Source organism: Panulirus ornatus, chromosome 35, assembly GCF_036320965.1.
Source record: "Panulirus ornatus isolate Po-2019 chromosome 35, ASM3632096v1, whole genome shotgun sequence".
Lineage (NCBI taxonomy): Eukaryota > Metazoa > Arthropoda > Malacostraca > Decapoda > Palinuridae > Panulirus > Panulirus ornatus.
The window spans coordinates 12,138,035-12,155,828 of NC_092258.1; the positions used below are offsets into that span (position 1 = coordinate 12,138,035).

General features: G+C 46.1%; 1 protein-coding gene across 2 annotated transcripts in view; it reads right to left on the reverse strand.

The window, feature by feature from the left end:
* Positions 1 to 1,649: 1,649 nt before the first annotated feature.
* Positions 1,650 to 17,794, reverse strand: part of LOC139760162 (uncharacterized) — a 47,307-nt gene continuing 31,162 nt past the window's right edge. For both annotated transcript variants that reach the window (XM_071683073.1, XM_071683074.1), the window contains 6 exons: positions 16,551 to 16,688; positions 10,581 to 10,758; positions 9,550 to 9,657; positions 8,119 to 8,255; positions 5,143 to 5,303; positions 1,650 to 3,259 (listed from right to left, as the gene is read on the reverse strand). In XM_071683073.1, the coding sequence (XP_071539174.1) occupies positions 3,095 to 3,259; positions 5,143 to 5,303; positions 8,119 to 8,255; positions 9,550 to 9,657; positions 10,581 to 10,758; positions 16,551 to 16,688 (887 nt within the window). In that variant the 3' untranslated portion in view covers positions 1,650 to 3,094. The remainder of the gene's footprint in view (positions 3,260 to 5,142; positions 5,304 to 8,118; positions 8,256 to 9,549; positions 9,658 to 10,580; positions 10,759 to 16,550; positions 16,689 to 17,794) is intronic.

Below are 17,794 nucleotides of genomic sequence, written 5' to 3' on the forward strand. Positions count from 1 at the left end.
GGCCACGCCGAACATGACGCTGTAGGCCTGGACGAACGGTAGTTCCCCTTCGTCCTCCTGCGTCTGCACGTTACCTGCCTTACCTGTTGACTTGGTCGCTTCTGGAGCCTCGCCATCGTCCCTGCGGGTCAATCTTTCGTCCCGCCATAACTCCTGCTTCTACCTGTACACGACCAGTGGCACCTTGGTCGACAACATAACCCACCACAACTTGTTGCCGTGGCAGTCGTAGGGGGAGGAGAACCTGTCCTCGCGCTGCGAGCAGAGACAAGAGCCGCGTCCTCACACACACACTGGCCAGGGTGACATAACCCAGACCCAGAGCCGGGTGAGAGTGGCGGTGGCGCCAGACGCGGCCATGTATGGCTGGTGGCGCCGTATTCGACAGCAAAAATAATATTGTTATCTTGGTCGTCAAGTGTATGCCTAATGGCCTGTACCACTTGTTTACTTACGGTTTATGTAAAGATGGTTTAGCTAGGAAATATAACAAGATTATTTGTAAATTCAGGAACTTGAAAACTAAAGTTGGTCAATTTATCAGTCAATTCATCTTGTTCTGTATCGTGTTCTGAGTCAGTCATTGTAAATATTTATAGTCTCAAAACCGACACACACACACATATATATGTATATATATATATATATATATATATATATATATATATATATATATATATATATATATATATATATATATATATATATATATATATTCCTATGAGTCCACGGGGAAAATGAAACACAAAAATTTCCCAAGTGCACTTTCGTGTAATAATCACATCATCAGGGGAGACACAAGAGAGAAATATAACAGTCAGTTGATATACATCGAAGATGTATATATATATATATATATATATATATATATATATATATATATATATATATATATATATATATATATATATATATACGCACGATCCCTCCGGCTGTAAGTGGTAAAGCCGTAAACAACGAGTCATCGGACATAAAGAAATCCAGCGTTGTCAAGGATCTTCCAACCCTAAGAGGAGCTCCTCACCTTCCCCTGAACCTTCGCTATGCGGAGCGCAACACTGAAGCTGCAGCAACCACATAAAAGGGATCTTGAGGATACATGATGATACACACATGTACACGAAGGCTTTAGAACCAGTCACTCCTACACACAAACCTCATACTCCATCCACTGATCCTATACCTCCTCCCATACTTCCTCATGCACGGGTCTTGAGCTACTCCCCAGCTTCGTGTGGTCAGTCGTATAGACCATCTGGCATGTCTCCTGTCGTAAAGGATTGTGCCCCTGAACTAACTCCGATTCTGACTCGTCTATGTCGTCTTTATCGACTAACTTATTAAGGAAGGATGAACAGCTGGGTGGACTGTGGAGCGGCTGCCAAGACTAGGATTCGAACCAATGCGGGTTTGATGGAAGGCGGTCCTCTGCATGGTTGACAGACAGTAACGGTAACTGGTACACCGTGGAGGTCCGGATGTCCCTGCATGGATAGTAAATAATGCCTCTTGCCTCAAACATAAAAGTTCACTGCAGTAATGAACAATGATAATGACCTTTTCACATTTCAAGAAGAAAAAAAAATACAGATGTCACAAATGATGTTAGGGATTTTATTTGTCCGCTGCCGTAGGGCAATGAAACAAGCTTATATAACTTTCTGTTTTATTTTGAGGGAACAAGTTAAAGGTAATATTGCCAACAGGATGAAAGACGAGCGCCGGGGGTGGTGGTTGGTAGCCCTGGCCAGCAGCTGACCTACACACACTTGCACTTGTATGTATTTTTTGTATCTGGATGGCCACCGTAGGACTACCCAAATATTCAGTATGGAATGTAATTCAATGGATAAGGAAGGCGTCCTGTCCACACTTGTCTTAGTGTTAACACCGATGCTGTTTGCACATTAACCTAACCAAACGTAAGATTCCCTACATCAACTAAGGTTTGGTTAGGTTAGTTTTAGGTAGCATCAAGTTGGTGTACTGTGAGAACTTTGTTCGTTGGTAAACGATGGGTAGTGATGAATGGTCAGTAACCTACAGCAATTTGTTTTGGCAGAAAAAAATAAATGCAGGATGACGCCACTGGACCACGTAAGCTAGGCTCCCAGCGCTGGCTGAAACATGATGTGCGGATGAGAGAACTTTCCTTATAAAAGCGAGATAAATAACAATAACAAACATCAGAAAGATACGACTATAACAAGAGACACAGATCTTCACTCAGCCAGAGACTCTCATCAGCTAGGCTGTGGGCCTGAGGGTGAAGAATACTTTTATGTTTTGATCATGTCTTTGCGACACGCTTCTAACGCTATGGACGGACGGAACCACTAGTGTTTAAAACTATGTTCCGAATCTCTCAAGAGGCAGCCAGTAGCAAAAGGCTGCTTTAGAACCCTATAGACTTATGGCTACGGCAAGAGGAGTATTAGATACCCCAGGCTTCGTTTGTCTGTAAGACGACACGGAATCAAGAGACTTAACTGTAAGACACGTATTCAGTAATGCAGACGATATTCATATGTATGCCCGTTAGTACAGAGACTGACGATATTCGAAACTATGCCCATTGATTCAGAGGTCGATATGATATTGTCCACTTACTACAAGAATGGTCACGGGACACAAATACTCACACAGCCGGAGGCAACAGGAGATAGAAAACCAGATCATGTTGCTGAGGTGGGCTTAGTTCCTGAGTGAGTGATGGTTGGCTGGGAACTTGCCGTGAGCAGGACTGGCTCCGGACCCCGGCCCACGCCAGTGTATAACCCGAACGTAGCGGGGTTATGATGTATGCGAAAGTGGCAGCTAATTCACAAACAAAACCACAGACTTTCTTCTTCTTTTAACCATATCTTACGTGATATAACAAAATCGTCCGATGAATTGAATTCATCTCTTGGAAATGGAATGATTTTTGAAGTCTTAAAGTGAGGTAAAGCTTTATAATGATGTCTTCTTTTCAGAGTGTGAGTTCTACTATATCCTAAGCTCTTGGCATCATTCAACGCTACAATATCGAGCAGTTCCTTCTTACGACAGTCTCTCTCCTCCTCTCTCCCTCACTTGCCCAACACTTCGCCTCCTAGAAGACAGAATTGTTTTTGATCCAGTCGATGTACAGCGAAACCTCGGTGTAAACTCCTGGGTTTTCTGGACGAGCACACTGGATGCCCCAAGACACCACACCCGCCACGAACCAGCGGCGGGAGCGGAAGTCCTGCACCTGATAAGGTCCTCCGGAATCACCCTGTGAGATCAGAGAGAACGCCAACATGTTAGGAACTTTGTAGTGATGCGGAAGACTCTTCAGGAGTCGCTGTAGATAATCAAAAAGGGGAAGGAACGAAAAGAAATGTCCATTGCGTCTTGGAAATATGGAAATATACACAAATATACACAAGAATGTTATGAAAACTCTGGACATTAAATGTATTTATTCTTCGGGGTTTCATACTGGAAAATTATGGACTGTAAGAGGCCTATGCAGGAGTGTCCTTGGAAGTCCCGTAAACACTCATCAGGTCCCTTAGTCATCCTTCAGGTCTTTCAAACGTCCAACAGGTCTTTCCTTGGTCATCTTGCAGGTTCCCCTGACACCGAACAGGTCTCTCAGATATACCTAACATGTCCCCTTGGTCATCTTTCAGGTGCACCAGACACAATTCAGGTCCACCGCTTATCCTGCCATTTCCCCAGACATCCATCAGGTCCTCTGGTCATCCTACAGATCCATCAGATGCCCATAAGTTTCCCCGGTCATTCTACAGGTCCGCCAGACACTCGTTAGATCCCCTGGCCATCCTGGAGGTCCTCGGTCATGTTGTAGGTCCCCCTCAATACCCGTCAGCTGCTCTGGTCGTCCTGCAGTATCTCTAGCCACCCATCAAATCCCCTGGTCATCGATACTGCAGGTCCTTCAGGCGTCCGTCATCTGCCCTGATCATTCTGTATGTCCTCCAAACATCCGTCAAGTTCCCTAGTCGCCCTGTAGGTCTTCTGGACACCCATTAAGTCTCCTGCTCATCCTGCATTTCCCAGAGACGTGTCAGATCCCCTGGGTCATCCTGCAGGTCCTCCAAACACCCATCAGACCCTCTGGTAATCCCGCAAGGTTTTTCAGACACCCGTCAGTTGTCCTGGTCATCCTGCAGGCTCCCCAAACAGCCCGTCAGGTGTCTGGTCATCCTGCAGGCTCCCCAAACACCCGTCAGGTGTCCTGGTCATCCTGCAGGCTCCCCAAACACCCGTCAGGTGTCCTGGTCATCCTGCAGGCTCCCCAAACACCCGTCAGGTGTCCTGGTCATCCTGCAGGCTCCCCAAACACCCGTCAGGTGTCCTGGTCATCCTGCAGGCTCCCCAAACACCCGTCAGGTGTTCTGGTCATCCTGCAGGCTCCCCAAACACCCGTCAGGTGTCCTAGGCATCCTGCAGGCTCTCCAAACACCCGTCAGGTGTCCTGGAACCCCCTCCCCTGGTTATATTACAGGTCTCCCATACACACGTCAGGTTCCCTGGTCATTCTGCAGGTCCCCTAGTCACCCAGCATCTATTCTGGTCATACTACAGGTCTCCCACACACCCACCAGGTCCCTGCTCCTTCTGCACGCCCTTAGACGTCCATCAGACCAGGTTCCATAAACTGCTTTACAACCAGCAAGAAACCCTCAGACTGACCTAAAAAGAGACCCTCAGACTGACCCTACAAAAGACCCTCAGACTGACCTTACATGGAATCCTCAGACTGACCCTGCAAGAGACCCTTAGACTGACCTAACAAGAGACCCTTAGACTGACCTAACAAGAGACCCTCAGACTGACCTTACATGGAATCCTCAGACTGACCCTACAAGAGACCCTTAGACTGACCTAACAAGAGACCCTCAGACTGACCCTACAAGAGACCCTCAGACTGACCCTACAAGAGACCCTTCGACTGACCTAACAAGAGAACCCTAAACTGACCTAACAAGGGACCCTCAGACTGACCCTACAAGAGACCTTTCGACTGACCTAACAAGAGAACCCTAAACTGACCTAACAAGGGACCCTCAGACTGACCCTACAAGAGACCTTTCGACTGACCTAACAAGAGAACCCTAAACTGACCTAACAAGGGACCCTCAGACTGACCTGACAGGAGTCCTTGCCACCAGTCCTGCTGCCGGCACACATCATCCCTGGGAAGACCTTGTTGGGGTAGGCAGCTGAGCAATCCTCCCGGCTCCACACTGGCACGGTCACCTCCTGCAGCACCGTGCTCACGGGTCCTCCGTAGTAAATGGTGCCCCAGCCTGTGGAGGATAACGGTGAACATCAGATGGAATCAGGCGATGACAACCCTGAGCTTGAAGCAGCTACTGTATACTGTATACTGTATACGGCAAAACAACTGATGGCCACCTGTAGGTGGGTCATGTTCACTGAGGCCGTAACCTTTGACCCGACTCATAAGACTTGGGTAAGAAATCTTTTACTTAAGGATCGCACAGTCGAGCTCAAAGGTCGTACCGTTGAGCTCAAAGGTCGTACCGTTGAGCTCAAAGGTCGTACCGTCAAGCTCAAAGGTCGTACCGTCAAGCTCAAAGGCCGTGCCGTTGAGCTCAAAGGTCGTACCGTCGAGCTCAAAGGCCCTACCGTCGTGCTCACAGGTCGTACCATCGAGCTCCAAGGTCGTTGCGTCATACTGAAGAGAATAATACATTACCCAAAGACGAACCTTGACCCGCACGGGAGACTGAGGCCGACGTAGATCCGCGGTTCGTAAATAATCCCCTTTACGTCTCGAACCGCTTCGCTCGCTGCTTCGAGACAGCCAAACCCACTGAACTTACTTTAAGACCCGCAGATTTTTAATCCCCCCAAAGAATATCAACTGACGTTGTAATACGAACAGTTGATCGATTATGAGATGTCCAAATGTATTTCCTATAGAAAAAAACTGAAGATAGTTATCCATTTGAGAAGGATCAAAAATTGCATAAATGCCAGCGGACTTGGGTATAGGGGTGAGGAGCCAGCCACAGAGGCAACGAGCATTGTCAGTGGTCCACCACAGTTCCTGACCACATGGGCATACAACCCAATTCAGGGGGAGGGGGTCGTGCTATTGCCATACAGGGGGTCGTGCTATTGCCATACAGGGGGTCGTGCTGTTGCCATACAGGGGGTCGTGCTATTGCCGTACAGGGGGTCGTGTTGTTGCCATACAGGGGGTCGTGCTATTGCCATACAGGGGGTCGTGCTGTTGCCATACAGGGGGTCGTGCTGTTGCCATACAGGGGGTCGTGTTGTTGCCATACAGGGGGTCGTGCTATTGCCATACAGGGGGTCGTGCTATTGCCATACAGGGGGTCGTGCTGTTGCCATACAGGGGGTCGTGCTATTGCCATGCAGGGGGTCGTGCTGTTGCCATACAGGGGGTCGTGCTGTTGCCATACAGGGGGTCGTGCTGTTGCCATACAGGGGGTCGTGCTGCTGCCATACAGGGGGTCGTGCTGTTGCCATACAGGGGGTCGTGCTGCTGCCATACAGGGGGTCGTGCTGTTGCCATACAGGGGGTCGTGCTGCTGCCATACAGGGGGTCGTGCTGCTGCCATACAGGGGGTCGTGCTGCTGCCATACAAGGGGTCGTGCTGTTGCCATACAAGGGGTCGTGCTGTTGCCATACAGGGGGTCGTGCTATTGCCGTACAGGGGGTCGTGCTGTTGCCATACAGGAGGTCGTGCTGTTGCCATACAGGGGATTGTACTGTTGCCATACAGGGGGTCGTGCTGCTGCCATACAGGGGGTCGTGCTGCTGCCATACAGGGGGTCGTGCTGTTGCCATACAGGGGATTGTACTGTTGCCATACAGGGGGTCGTGCTGCTGCCATACAAGGGGTCGTGCTGCTGCCATACAGGGGGTCGTGCTGCTGCCATACAGGGGGTCGTGCTGTTGCCATACAGGAGGTCGTGCTGTTGCCATACAGGGGATTGTACTGTTGCCATACAGGGGGTCGTGCTGCTGCCATACAGGGGGTCGTGCTGTTGCCATACAGGGGGTCGTGCTGTTGCCATACAAGGCGTCGCACTTTTGCCAGATTGGGGGTCGTGCTGTTGCCATACAGGGGGTCGTGCTATTGCCATACAAGGCGTCGCACTTTTGCCAGATTGGGGGTATTACTGTTGCCATGCAGGGAGTGGTGTTGTCGCCATCCTGTCACAGGCCACACCGATTACTTGGGTCTACCCGCACGCCCTGCCAGGAAGGGCGCTCCACAGACCTTCCCTCTCCCTGAAGGGCGCAGGTGGCAGGCCCTCCCTGACCCAGGGCGCAGGTGGCAGGCCCTCCCTGCCCCAGGGCGCAGGTGGCAGGCCCTCCCTGCCCCAGGGCGCAGGTGGCAGGCCCTCCCTGCCCCAGGGCGCTTCAGTGTTCGTGGGTGATGAGCCTCGCTGGTGGATGTTGAAGCCTTGTACCAACACCCGTGAGACCCTGAAGAAGCCTGGGGCAGTACCCTCCCGCCGGAGGAGCCACCCGGGGCAGCGAACTTAGAACTGAGGAATGGATGTACACACACACACACACACACACACACACACACACACACACACACACACAATGATAAAGGAGGAAAAAATAGACGTAAAAGGATTACGAGAGAGACAATTGCACAGAAAGACCCATAGATAGAGATATGCAGATGAGAGACACTGGCAGGAATACTGAAGGGTGACTTGATACAGGTAGATAGGTGAAAGGAAGGGACATACAGACAGACAAACAGACAAACAAACAGGGAAATAGACAGACAGACAGACAGACAGACAAGGAGGCAGACAGACAGACAAACAGGGAGGCAGACAGAGCGACAGTCAGACAGGGAGGCAGACAGACAGAGAAACAAATAGAGAGGGAGACAGACAGACAAACAAACAGGGAGGCAGACATAGAGACAGATAGACAGGAAGGCAGACAGACAGACAAACAGGGAGGCGGACAGACAGACAAACAGGGAGGCAGACAGACAGAATGACCGACAGACAGGGAGGCAGACAGAGAGACAGACAGGGAGCAGACAGACAGAATGAAAGACAGACAGGGAGGCAGACAGAGAGAAGAAGACTGACCTGTGACGTAGCCATCCCGTCCAACATAGGAGGTATCAGCTGGGGGCAGACAGACGGGCCAGATGAACTCGCTGAAGGTGGCCGGCTTGTCCATCTTCAGGATAGCGATGTCGTTCTCCTGTGTGTCGGAGTTGTACCTGCGGAGACGACCGGGGTAGGTGGTAGGTGGGGTTAAGGTCAACCCAGGTCACCAGAGATCGTCAGCCATTACGAGGGAAGAAGGAGGTGATGGGAGGTTGGGAAGGTGTGATTCTCTACGTGACACACCACTGGTGGTCGAGCGGGTCACCTAATGTCAGACAAGGGTCAAGGCACGAAAGGTCTCACAAGGTAGGTCATGTGAGGCTACCTCACGAAAAGGTCAGGGAACATAAAAAAAAGGTTAAAATCACACCAGATTGCCAGAGGTTAAAAGGGGGGAGGGGATAGACCACGAAAAAGATAGGTCACAAAAGGTCAAGGAGGAGAGGTCGTCTAACACGACGTCAGGTTATTAAAGGTCAAATGACATCATCAGATGATGTTATGTAAGGTCAAATGACATCATCAGATGATCTTATGTAAAATACTGACTCACTGTTGTGAGTCAATACAGCGCTAACCTGTGTTTCAGCTGTAACACAAACTGTATCATATGATTATTGAGACCAGAGCAAGATACAGGTCATATAATTCCATTTTCAGGTCTGTCTACAGTATCAGGTCAATCTAGAGTATCAGGTCAGGCTACAGTGTCAGGTCAATCTAGAGATTCAGGAAAGTCTACAGTGTTAGGTCAGTATACAGTGTTAGGTCATGCTACAGTATTAGGTCAGTCTACAGTATCAGGTCAGGCTACAGTATTAGGTCAGCCTACAGTATTAGATCAGTCTACAGTATCAGGTCAGGCTACAGTATCAGGTCATCCTACAGTGTTAGGTCAGCCTACAGTATCAGGTCAGGCTACAGTATTAGGTCAGTCTACAGTATTAGGTCATGCTACAGTATCAGGTCAGGCTACAGTATCAGGTCAGGCTACAGTGTTAGGTTAGCCTACAGTATCAGGTCAGGCTATAGTATCAGGTCAGGCTACAGTGTTAGGTCAGCCTACAGTATTAGGTCAGTCTACAGTGTTAGGTCAGCCTACAGTATTAAGTCAGCCTACAGTATTAGGTCATTCTACAGTGTTAGGTCAGCCTACAGTATTAAGTCAGCCTACAGTATCAGGTCATTCTACAGTGTTAGGTCAGCCTACAGTATCAGGTCAGGCTACAGTATCAGGTCAGGCTACACTGTTAGGTCAGTCTACAGTGTTAGGTCAATCTACAGTATCAGGTCAGTCTACAGTGTTAAGTCAGTCTACAGGAGTATTTTGATCGTATAAAAACATCCTCCGGCAACTGTGTGGGGTGGAGTTGCCAAGTAGTAAATATAGAGAGAGAATAAGCTCACCCCTCGTGCATCCGGAGATCCACAACGTTGAAGTCGGAGTGGGAGTTGTCTGTGGCGACGTCGAAGTTGTACTCCCCCAGCCGGATCAAGATCTCCTCCGCCTTGAAGCTGTGGGGAAGAATGTAAGCTTCAGCTTCATAGCGGGTAAGGAAGTAAGCCTAGTCCACTGGAGTAGGTGGGTTCAATCTATACACATTTGTATAGACAAGGTCCGGTAAAGTAAGTGTGCTATAGATATCAGGTGACCTAGTATCAGGCATTAAATCTATACACTTTGTATGGACAAGGTCAGGTAAAGTAAGTGTGCTACAGATATCAGGTGACCTAGTATCAGGCATTAAATCTATACACTTTGTATGGACAAGGTCAGGTAAAGTAAGTGTGCTATAGATATCAGGTGAACTAGTATCAGGCATTAAATCTATACACTTTGTATGGACAAGGTCAGGTAAAGTAAGTGTGCTATAGATATCAGGTGAACTAGTATCAGGCATTAAATCTATACACTTTGTATGGACAAGGTCAGGTAAAGTAAGTGTGCTATAGATATCAGGTGACCTAGTATCAGGCATTAAATCTATACACTTTGTATGGACAAGGTCAGGTAAAGTAAGTGTGCTATAGGTATCAGGTGACCTAGTATCAGGCACAGTTCGTATCTTGCCCTACACCAGACACTGCAGGTATCAGGGGTTTGATACATCAGGTGGTTCAGGGATCAAAAAAACCTCTCGTATCAGGTATCACAGGTATAAGGTACCTTAAGTATCAGGTACCCCAGGTATCAGACACTCCAGGCATAAAGCACCCCAGACATCAGGCACCCAGACATCAGGCACCCCAGACATCAGACACCCCAGACATCAGGCACCCCAGACATCAGACACCCCAGACATCAGGCACCCCAGACATCAGACACCCCAGGCGTCCAGCAACAAGCACCAGACAACACAGGCGTCCAGAGACGCACGCCAGCCAACAGACAACAGACACTACAGGCATCCAGGCAAGCGCTACTTGGCGGTACTGACGGCTTGAGACAGTGGGCAGCTGTGAGGATGTGTCTGTCTGTGATGAGGGTTCCGCCACAGTACTGTTTGCTGCCAGACTTGAGGAGCAGCGCTGCCATCCACGGCCAGTCCTTGGGGTCGGCGGGCTTCCCTCCAACGATGCGGTTGAAGAGCGACTTCTTCGGGTTGATGCCGCATCCTGGAGAGTTCAGAGGGACAGGTGAGGTGAGGGAGAGCGGCGCGCAGGGAGAGGATAAAAACGTCAGGATGGTGTTACGTAATACTGTTTATTTCCTCGACATTCTCTCTCTCTCTTTCTCTCAGTCATGGTCAAACATTCGTCGTGAGTAGACGTGTTGTTCTGACGCTCTCAAGATCACCTCAGTGCTACGCAAACTGGTGCTCACTTCACGTTCTAGCTGTTCCAACTGTGTGAGGGAGTCCACACGGGACCACCTCTTCATCTAGATAACTTTATTCTATGTTTGGTGGCATGTTATAGAAACTGTAGGTATAAATTAGGAAGAATCACGAAACTCTAGTTTAAACGCAGACGAAACGCTGGGATGATGATGATGATGTGGCCTTACTTACTACAAATGTGACAGAGAAGTTAAAGAAGTGTATTACCTTCCAGCCAGCTAAAAAGACTCCAACAATCCAAGTGTTAATTGGAATACGTTAACAGGTGAGTCGAGGGAAAGCAGAGAAACTGATGTGAGTGAAGACATCTTCCTGGACCAGTTCAAGACATCTTCCTGGACCAGTTCGAGACATCTTCCTGGACCAGTTGACGAATATAGAAACCGAGTTGAGAACAAGATATGCTCGACTTTGCCCTTACCAGCGACAGAACATTGATCAGCTCCTAGGAGGAAAGCAAGGCCCAGGCAAACAGCGACCATCATGCTAGATAGTAGAAACCAGATTCCATATTAAGGATGAGAAAGTCTTGATCCTACATCACAGACGAGTAAACTTTGAGACAATAAGACACATTATTGGTAAATGTATCTGGATAAAACTTAATGTTTATACTGTGGAGGAGACGTGGGATACCTCTGAAAACAGATCATTTCATGTTCATTAAGAAAATGTACCCGTCGCCACCCCGTCACACATGAATTGACAACCCCCTCCCCCCGCATGTGCACGAGGCAGCGCTAGGAAAAGACAACAAAGGCCACATTCTTTCACACTCAGTCTCTAGCTGTCATGTATAATGCACCGAAACCACAACTCTCTTTCCACATCCAGACCCCACAAAATTTTCCATGGTCTACCCCAGACGCGTCACATGCCCTGGTTCAATCCATTGACAGCACGTCGACCCCGGTATACCACATCGTTCCAATTCACTCTATTCCTTGCACGCATTTCACCCTCCTGCATGTTCAGGCCCCGATCGCTCAAAATCTTTTTCACTCCATCTTTCCACCTCCAATTTGGTCCCCCACGTCTCGTTCCCTCCACCTCTGACACATGTATCCTCTTTGTTAATCTTTCCTCACTCATTATCTCCATGTACCAAACCATTTCAAAACACCCTCTTTTGCTCCCTCAACCACACTCTTTTTATTACCACACATTTCTCTTACCCTTTCATTACTTACTCGATCAAACCACCTCACACCACATATTGTCCTCAAACATCTCATTTCCAACACATCCACCCTCCTCCGCACAACTCTATCTACAGCCCACGCCTCGCAACCATATAACAGATATCGGCGCTTTATCATCAGCGAACAACAACTGACTCACTTCCCATGCCCTCTCATCCACAAAAGACAGCATACTTGCCCCTCTCTCCAAAACTCTTGCATTCACCTCCCTAACAACCCCATCCACAAACAAATTAAACATCCATGGAGACATCACGCACTCCTGCCGCAAACCAACATTCACTGAGAACCAGTCACTTTCCTCTCTCCCTACTCGTAAACATGCCTTATATCCTCGGTAAAAACTTTTCACTGCATCTAGCAACTTGCCTCCTACACCATCTATATACCTTCCACAGAGCATCTCTATCAACTCTATCATATGCCTTCTCCAGATCCATAAATGCTTGCTTTTCTAAGTATTTCTCACATACATTCTTCAAAGCAAACACCCGATCCACACATCCTCTACCACTTCTGAAACCACACTGCTATTCCCCAATCTGATGCTCGGTACATGCTTTCACCCTCTCAATCAATACCCTCCCACATAATTTCCCAGGAATACTCAACAAACTTATATCTCTGCAATTTGAACACTCACCTTTGCCTTTGTACGATAGCATTATGCATGCATTCCGCCAATCCCCAGGCACCTCACCATGAGTCATACATACAGTGAATAACCTTACCATCCAGTCAACAATACAGTCACCCCCTTTTATAATAAATTCCACTGCAGTACCATCCAATCCCGCTGCCTTGCCGCCTTTCATGTTCCGCAAAGCTTTTACTACCTCTTGTCTATTTACCAAATCATTTTCCCTAACCCTCTCACTTCGCACACCACCTCGACCAAAACACCCTATATCTGCCACTCTATCATCTAACACATTCAACAAACCTTTAAAATGCTCACTCCATCTCCTCACATCACCACTACTTGTTATCACCTCCTCATTAGCTCCCTTCACCGATGTTCCCATTTGTTCTCTTATCTTACGCAATTTGTTTACCTCCTTCCAAAACATCTTTTTATCCTCCCTAAAATCTAATGATACTCTCTCACCCCAACTCTCATTTGCCCTCTTTTTTCACCTCTTGCACCTTTCTCTTAACCCCCTGCCTCTTTCTTTTATACATCTCCCAGTCATTTGCACTATTTCCTTGCAAAACTCGTCCAAATGCTCTCTCTTCTCTTTCAGTAACATATATATATATATATATATATATATATATATATATATATATATATATATATATATATATATATATATATATATATATATTGGGAGGTAAGTTTGAATGGAGAAAAACTGGAGGAAAAGAAGCGTTTAAGATATCTGGGAGTGGATTTGGCAGTGGATGGAACCATGGAAGCGGAAGTGAGTCATAGGGTGGGGGAGGGGGCGAAAGTTCTGGGAGCGTTGAAAAATGTGTGGAAGGCGAAAGCGTTATCTCGGAAAGCAAATATATATATATATATATATATATATATATATATATATAATATATATATATATATATATATATATATATATATATATATATATATATATATATATATATATATATATATTTGCGGGAAATGGCGAATATATATATATATATATATATATATATATATATATATATATATATATATATATATATTCGCCATTTCCCGCGTTAGCGAGGTAGCGTTAAGAACAGAGGACTGAGCCTTAGAGGAAATATCCTCACTTGGCCCCCTTCTCTATTCCTCCTTTTGGAAAATTAGATACCAGAGGGGAAGGATTTCCAGCCTCCCACTCCCTCCGCTTTCAGTCGCCTGTTACGACACGCAGGGAATACGTGGGAAGTATTTTTTTTCCCTCATTCCCAGGGATATTATACACACACACACACACACACATATATATATATATATATATATATATATATATATATATATATATATATATAAAGAACAATCAATTCAAGTTTATGGAAAACAATGAAAAGGACATATGACAACACGAACATGACGGGGAAAATAGAATTTCCAATGAAGGTTGAATAAAAGGAAGGCAACAGCCTGCAGCAACATGACCCACATCCGAACATTGTTAGGTTAATGAAGACATGTCCTTCATGGTGAGTGAATCCCTCAACTCTGTACATGCAGACGGAATCATGCACCACCACCACACACCACAGGCACCGAGGGAGGGCTTCGATATCACAGAGAGAGGTACGGAAATAAAGACTCATGAAATGCTAAAATACTTAGACCTGACCAACACAAATAAATCGACTTGGCTTTGGTAACTGAGCCGCAGAGATTCTTAGCGGAGGTCAGATGGTAACTGACATTTCTCATGACCAGAATATTGAACCAATCACTAACGATAGACGAGGTATGTACTTTAAGACTGGATACTGGCTAATTCTACCCTAACTGGATACTGGCTAATTCTACCCCAATATATAATATAGGAGATAAAGAAAAGAAAATCTGCCTTAAATTACTAACAATTCTAAGTATGACGATTAGAAAAATAATACAAAAGCCAAACCAATGACGGCTCAAGATGTACAATATAATCTTAGACAACAAATAGCATGACTTCCATGACAAAAGACATGTCTGATAAAAAGCTAAAATGTTATACACCAAGACTTTCAAAAGACATTCGATAACGTCCCTCACAAGAGACACTTATGTGGATTAAGGTCAGAGGGGAAAACACGAGACGAATTATGAGCATGGATCTGTGGCTCGATCATGAACAGGAAGGCCGAGACTGGCTGATAAACAGCTAAAATGTTATACACCAAGACTTTCAAAAGACATTCGATAACGTCCCGCACAAGAGACTCTTATGTGGATTAAGGTCAGAGGGGAAAATAAGAGACGAATTATGAGCATGGATTTGTTGGCTCGATCACGGACAGGAAGGCCGAGGCTGGCTGGACGTGACGAGTGGCGTGCCACAGGGGTCGGTCCTTGGCCCTACTCTTTTCTTAATATACGTCAATGATTTTGAATTAGGTCTCGTATCTAAGATCTCCAAATCTGTATGCGATACAAAACTAGGAGATAGGACTCTAATCAGACAAGACGAGGCAATGATTCAAAGAGATCTCGTCCAATTTTGTAGATAGGTCACACAATGGCCAGATCCAATCTAACGCAGACAGATGTAAAATCATTTGAAGATAAAACGAACATAACGTCACTTATTAAAGTAAGCGATTATTAATGACTTTGTTATCAATAACGTTTTGTTAATGGCGTTGTTATTAAAGTACTTGAATATGAATGACGTTGTTATTAATGGCGTTGTTATTAATGAGAATCTGAGGAACACTCAGTCTCCAGGCAGTCAGTAACGAGGGACACCAGAAGCAATGTGTCATAATTAGGGAACACTGATTGCGAAGCTTCCAGTTCAATCATGACCATTATAGCACTCTAGTAAGACCACACCTTGAATGCACAGTCTAATTCTGGTCCCCAAAACTACGAGAAAGATGAGGACAAGTTGGAAATAAGAAGAAAGACGAGCAACAAAACTGATCCCAGGTCTGTGAAATCTGACTTATGAAGAGAGACCAAAATTACGTATCTATTTGTATCCTAAAGTAGCAAAGACTTCACAGTGATAATGTATACAAGTCTTCAAAATTCCATGCATATTCGACAAGGAAAATTACGAAGATGTTCTTCAAGTACAAGAATATATAGTTGATATGACGACTGAAATGATGCTTAAAATGCTAAAGAATGCAACAGTGACATGGGGGAAAAGTTTCCTCATACGTATATTCTCTGAACACTAGAAGAAATTTTGTCGAACGTTGCTCATGCGAAGACAATGAATACATTCATAAACCTATTGCAAAAATATATATACTACATGAATACAATAAAAAAATACCCCCACATTAATGTCTTTTTCTCATTCCATATTCTAAGAATGTACTGTAATATTCCCTATTCTATATTCAAATCTCACTCTAGGATTGTTTCCTTTCATTGAAATTCCTTTCGTTCTATCCTCTTCCATTCCATGTAGGTTTACGTAACAAATGCATGGTAGAACTTTATCTATTTTCCCGCCAGCTGTTGCATCCAGAAGGATTGGATAGTAAGGAGAGAGCCTTCCTACTTTTCGATCCTCTATTTACTTTGAAATAGGAATACGTAAAGTTCAAAAACAAATAACCTAGACATGAGCCAATGGGCCTTATGTTCTCTGTTTCCCTATGTACATTCTCTCTCTCTCTCTCTCTCTCTCTCTCTCTCTCTCTCTCTCTCTCTCTCTCTCTCTCTCTCTCTCTCTCTCTCTTCAGTCAGACGTACCGGAAGATGGCTGTTCTCCTCCTCCTCCACCTCCTCCTCCACCTCCTGTTGTTGGGGGTTTCCTGGTGGTGGTGGAGGTGGTAGTCGTTGTAGTCGTCGACGTGGTGGTAGTCGTGGTAGTTTGTGGTCGACCTGTGACTGTAAAAATAAAGACAAAAAGGTAAATGGAACATGTGACGATTGAGATAGGGAAAACAAGGGAGGGAGATGTGAACGATCATTTTGTCAAAATGGATCTCGTCGCTTTGGCGTCTGACTTATGATAGACTTTACAATCTTATATACAACATCTGAAGGAATGATTGGAGTGTTAGTGTGTGGGGCCAAGTGTGATTTTGCACCACAATTCTGGGCGTTTCTTACTGTATTGATGTGAACCGCTTGAGCAAGCCAGGATATTATACCCACGGGTCGTACCGTCGTGTTCAAAGATCACATTGTCGTGTTCAAGGGTAGCATCGTCGTGTTCAAGGGTAGTATCGTCGTGTTCAGGATCGTATCGTCGTGTTCAAGGGTAGTATCGTCGTGTTCAAGGGTAGTATCGTCATGTTCAAGGGTCGTACCGTAATGTTTAAGGGTCGTATCGTTATGTTCAAGTGTAGCACCGTCGTGTTTGAGGGTCGTATTGTCGTGTTCAAGGGTAGTATCGTCGTGTTCAAGAGCAGTACCGGCCTGTTTAAGGGTCGCATTGTCGTGTTCAAGGGAAGTACCATCATGTTCAAAGGTCGTACCGTCGTGTTCAAGGGTCGTATCGTCGTGTTCAAGGGTCGTACCTGTGTCTCCTGAGAGAGCGAGTGACTTCCTCTAAGTCTACTAACACTAGCAACACCATATTCACCCATCACTGAAGCTACTTACACCACTCTACCACTAGGCATGCTGACCCATACATCATAAAGCCTACTAACACTTTATCACTTCAGAAGGATTACGACTAGGCCTACTTACTCCTAACACCAGGCATACTTACAATACTGACTCCAGACATACTTACAGTGACGCCTGGTATACTTACACTTGAGATACTTGGCATTCTGATAATCCCGACACCAGATATACTTACAGTCCTAAAACCAAGCGTACTTACATACGTATTGACACGAGACATACTTACAGTCCTGATACCAGGCATACTAATAGTTCCGACACAAGACATACTCACCGCCCTGACACCAGATATACTTACAGTCATGACACCATACTTACATAGCTTCACTACTTAACAGTGAGTCTCCTAGTGGACC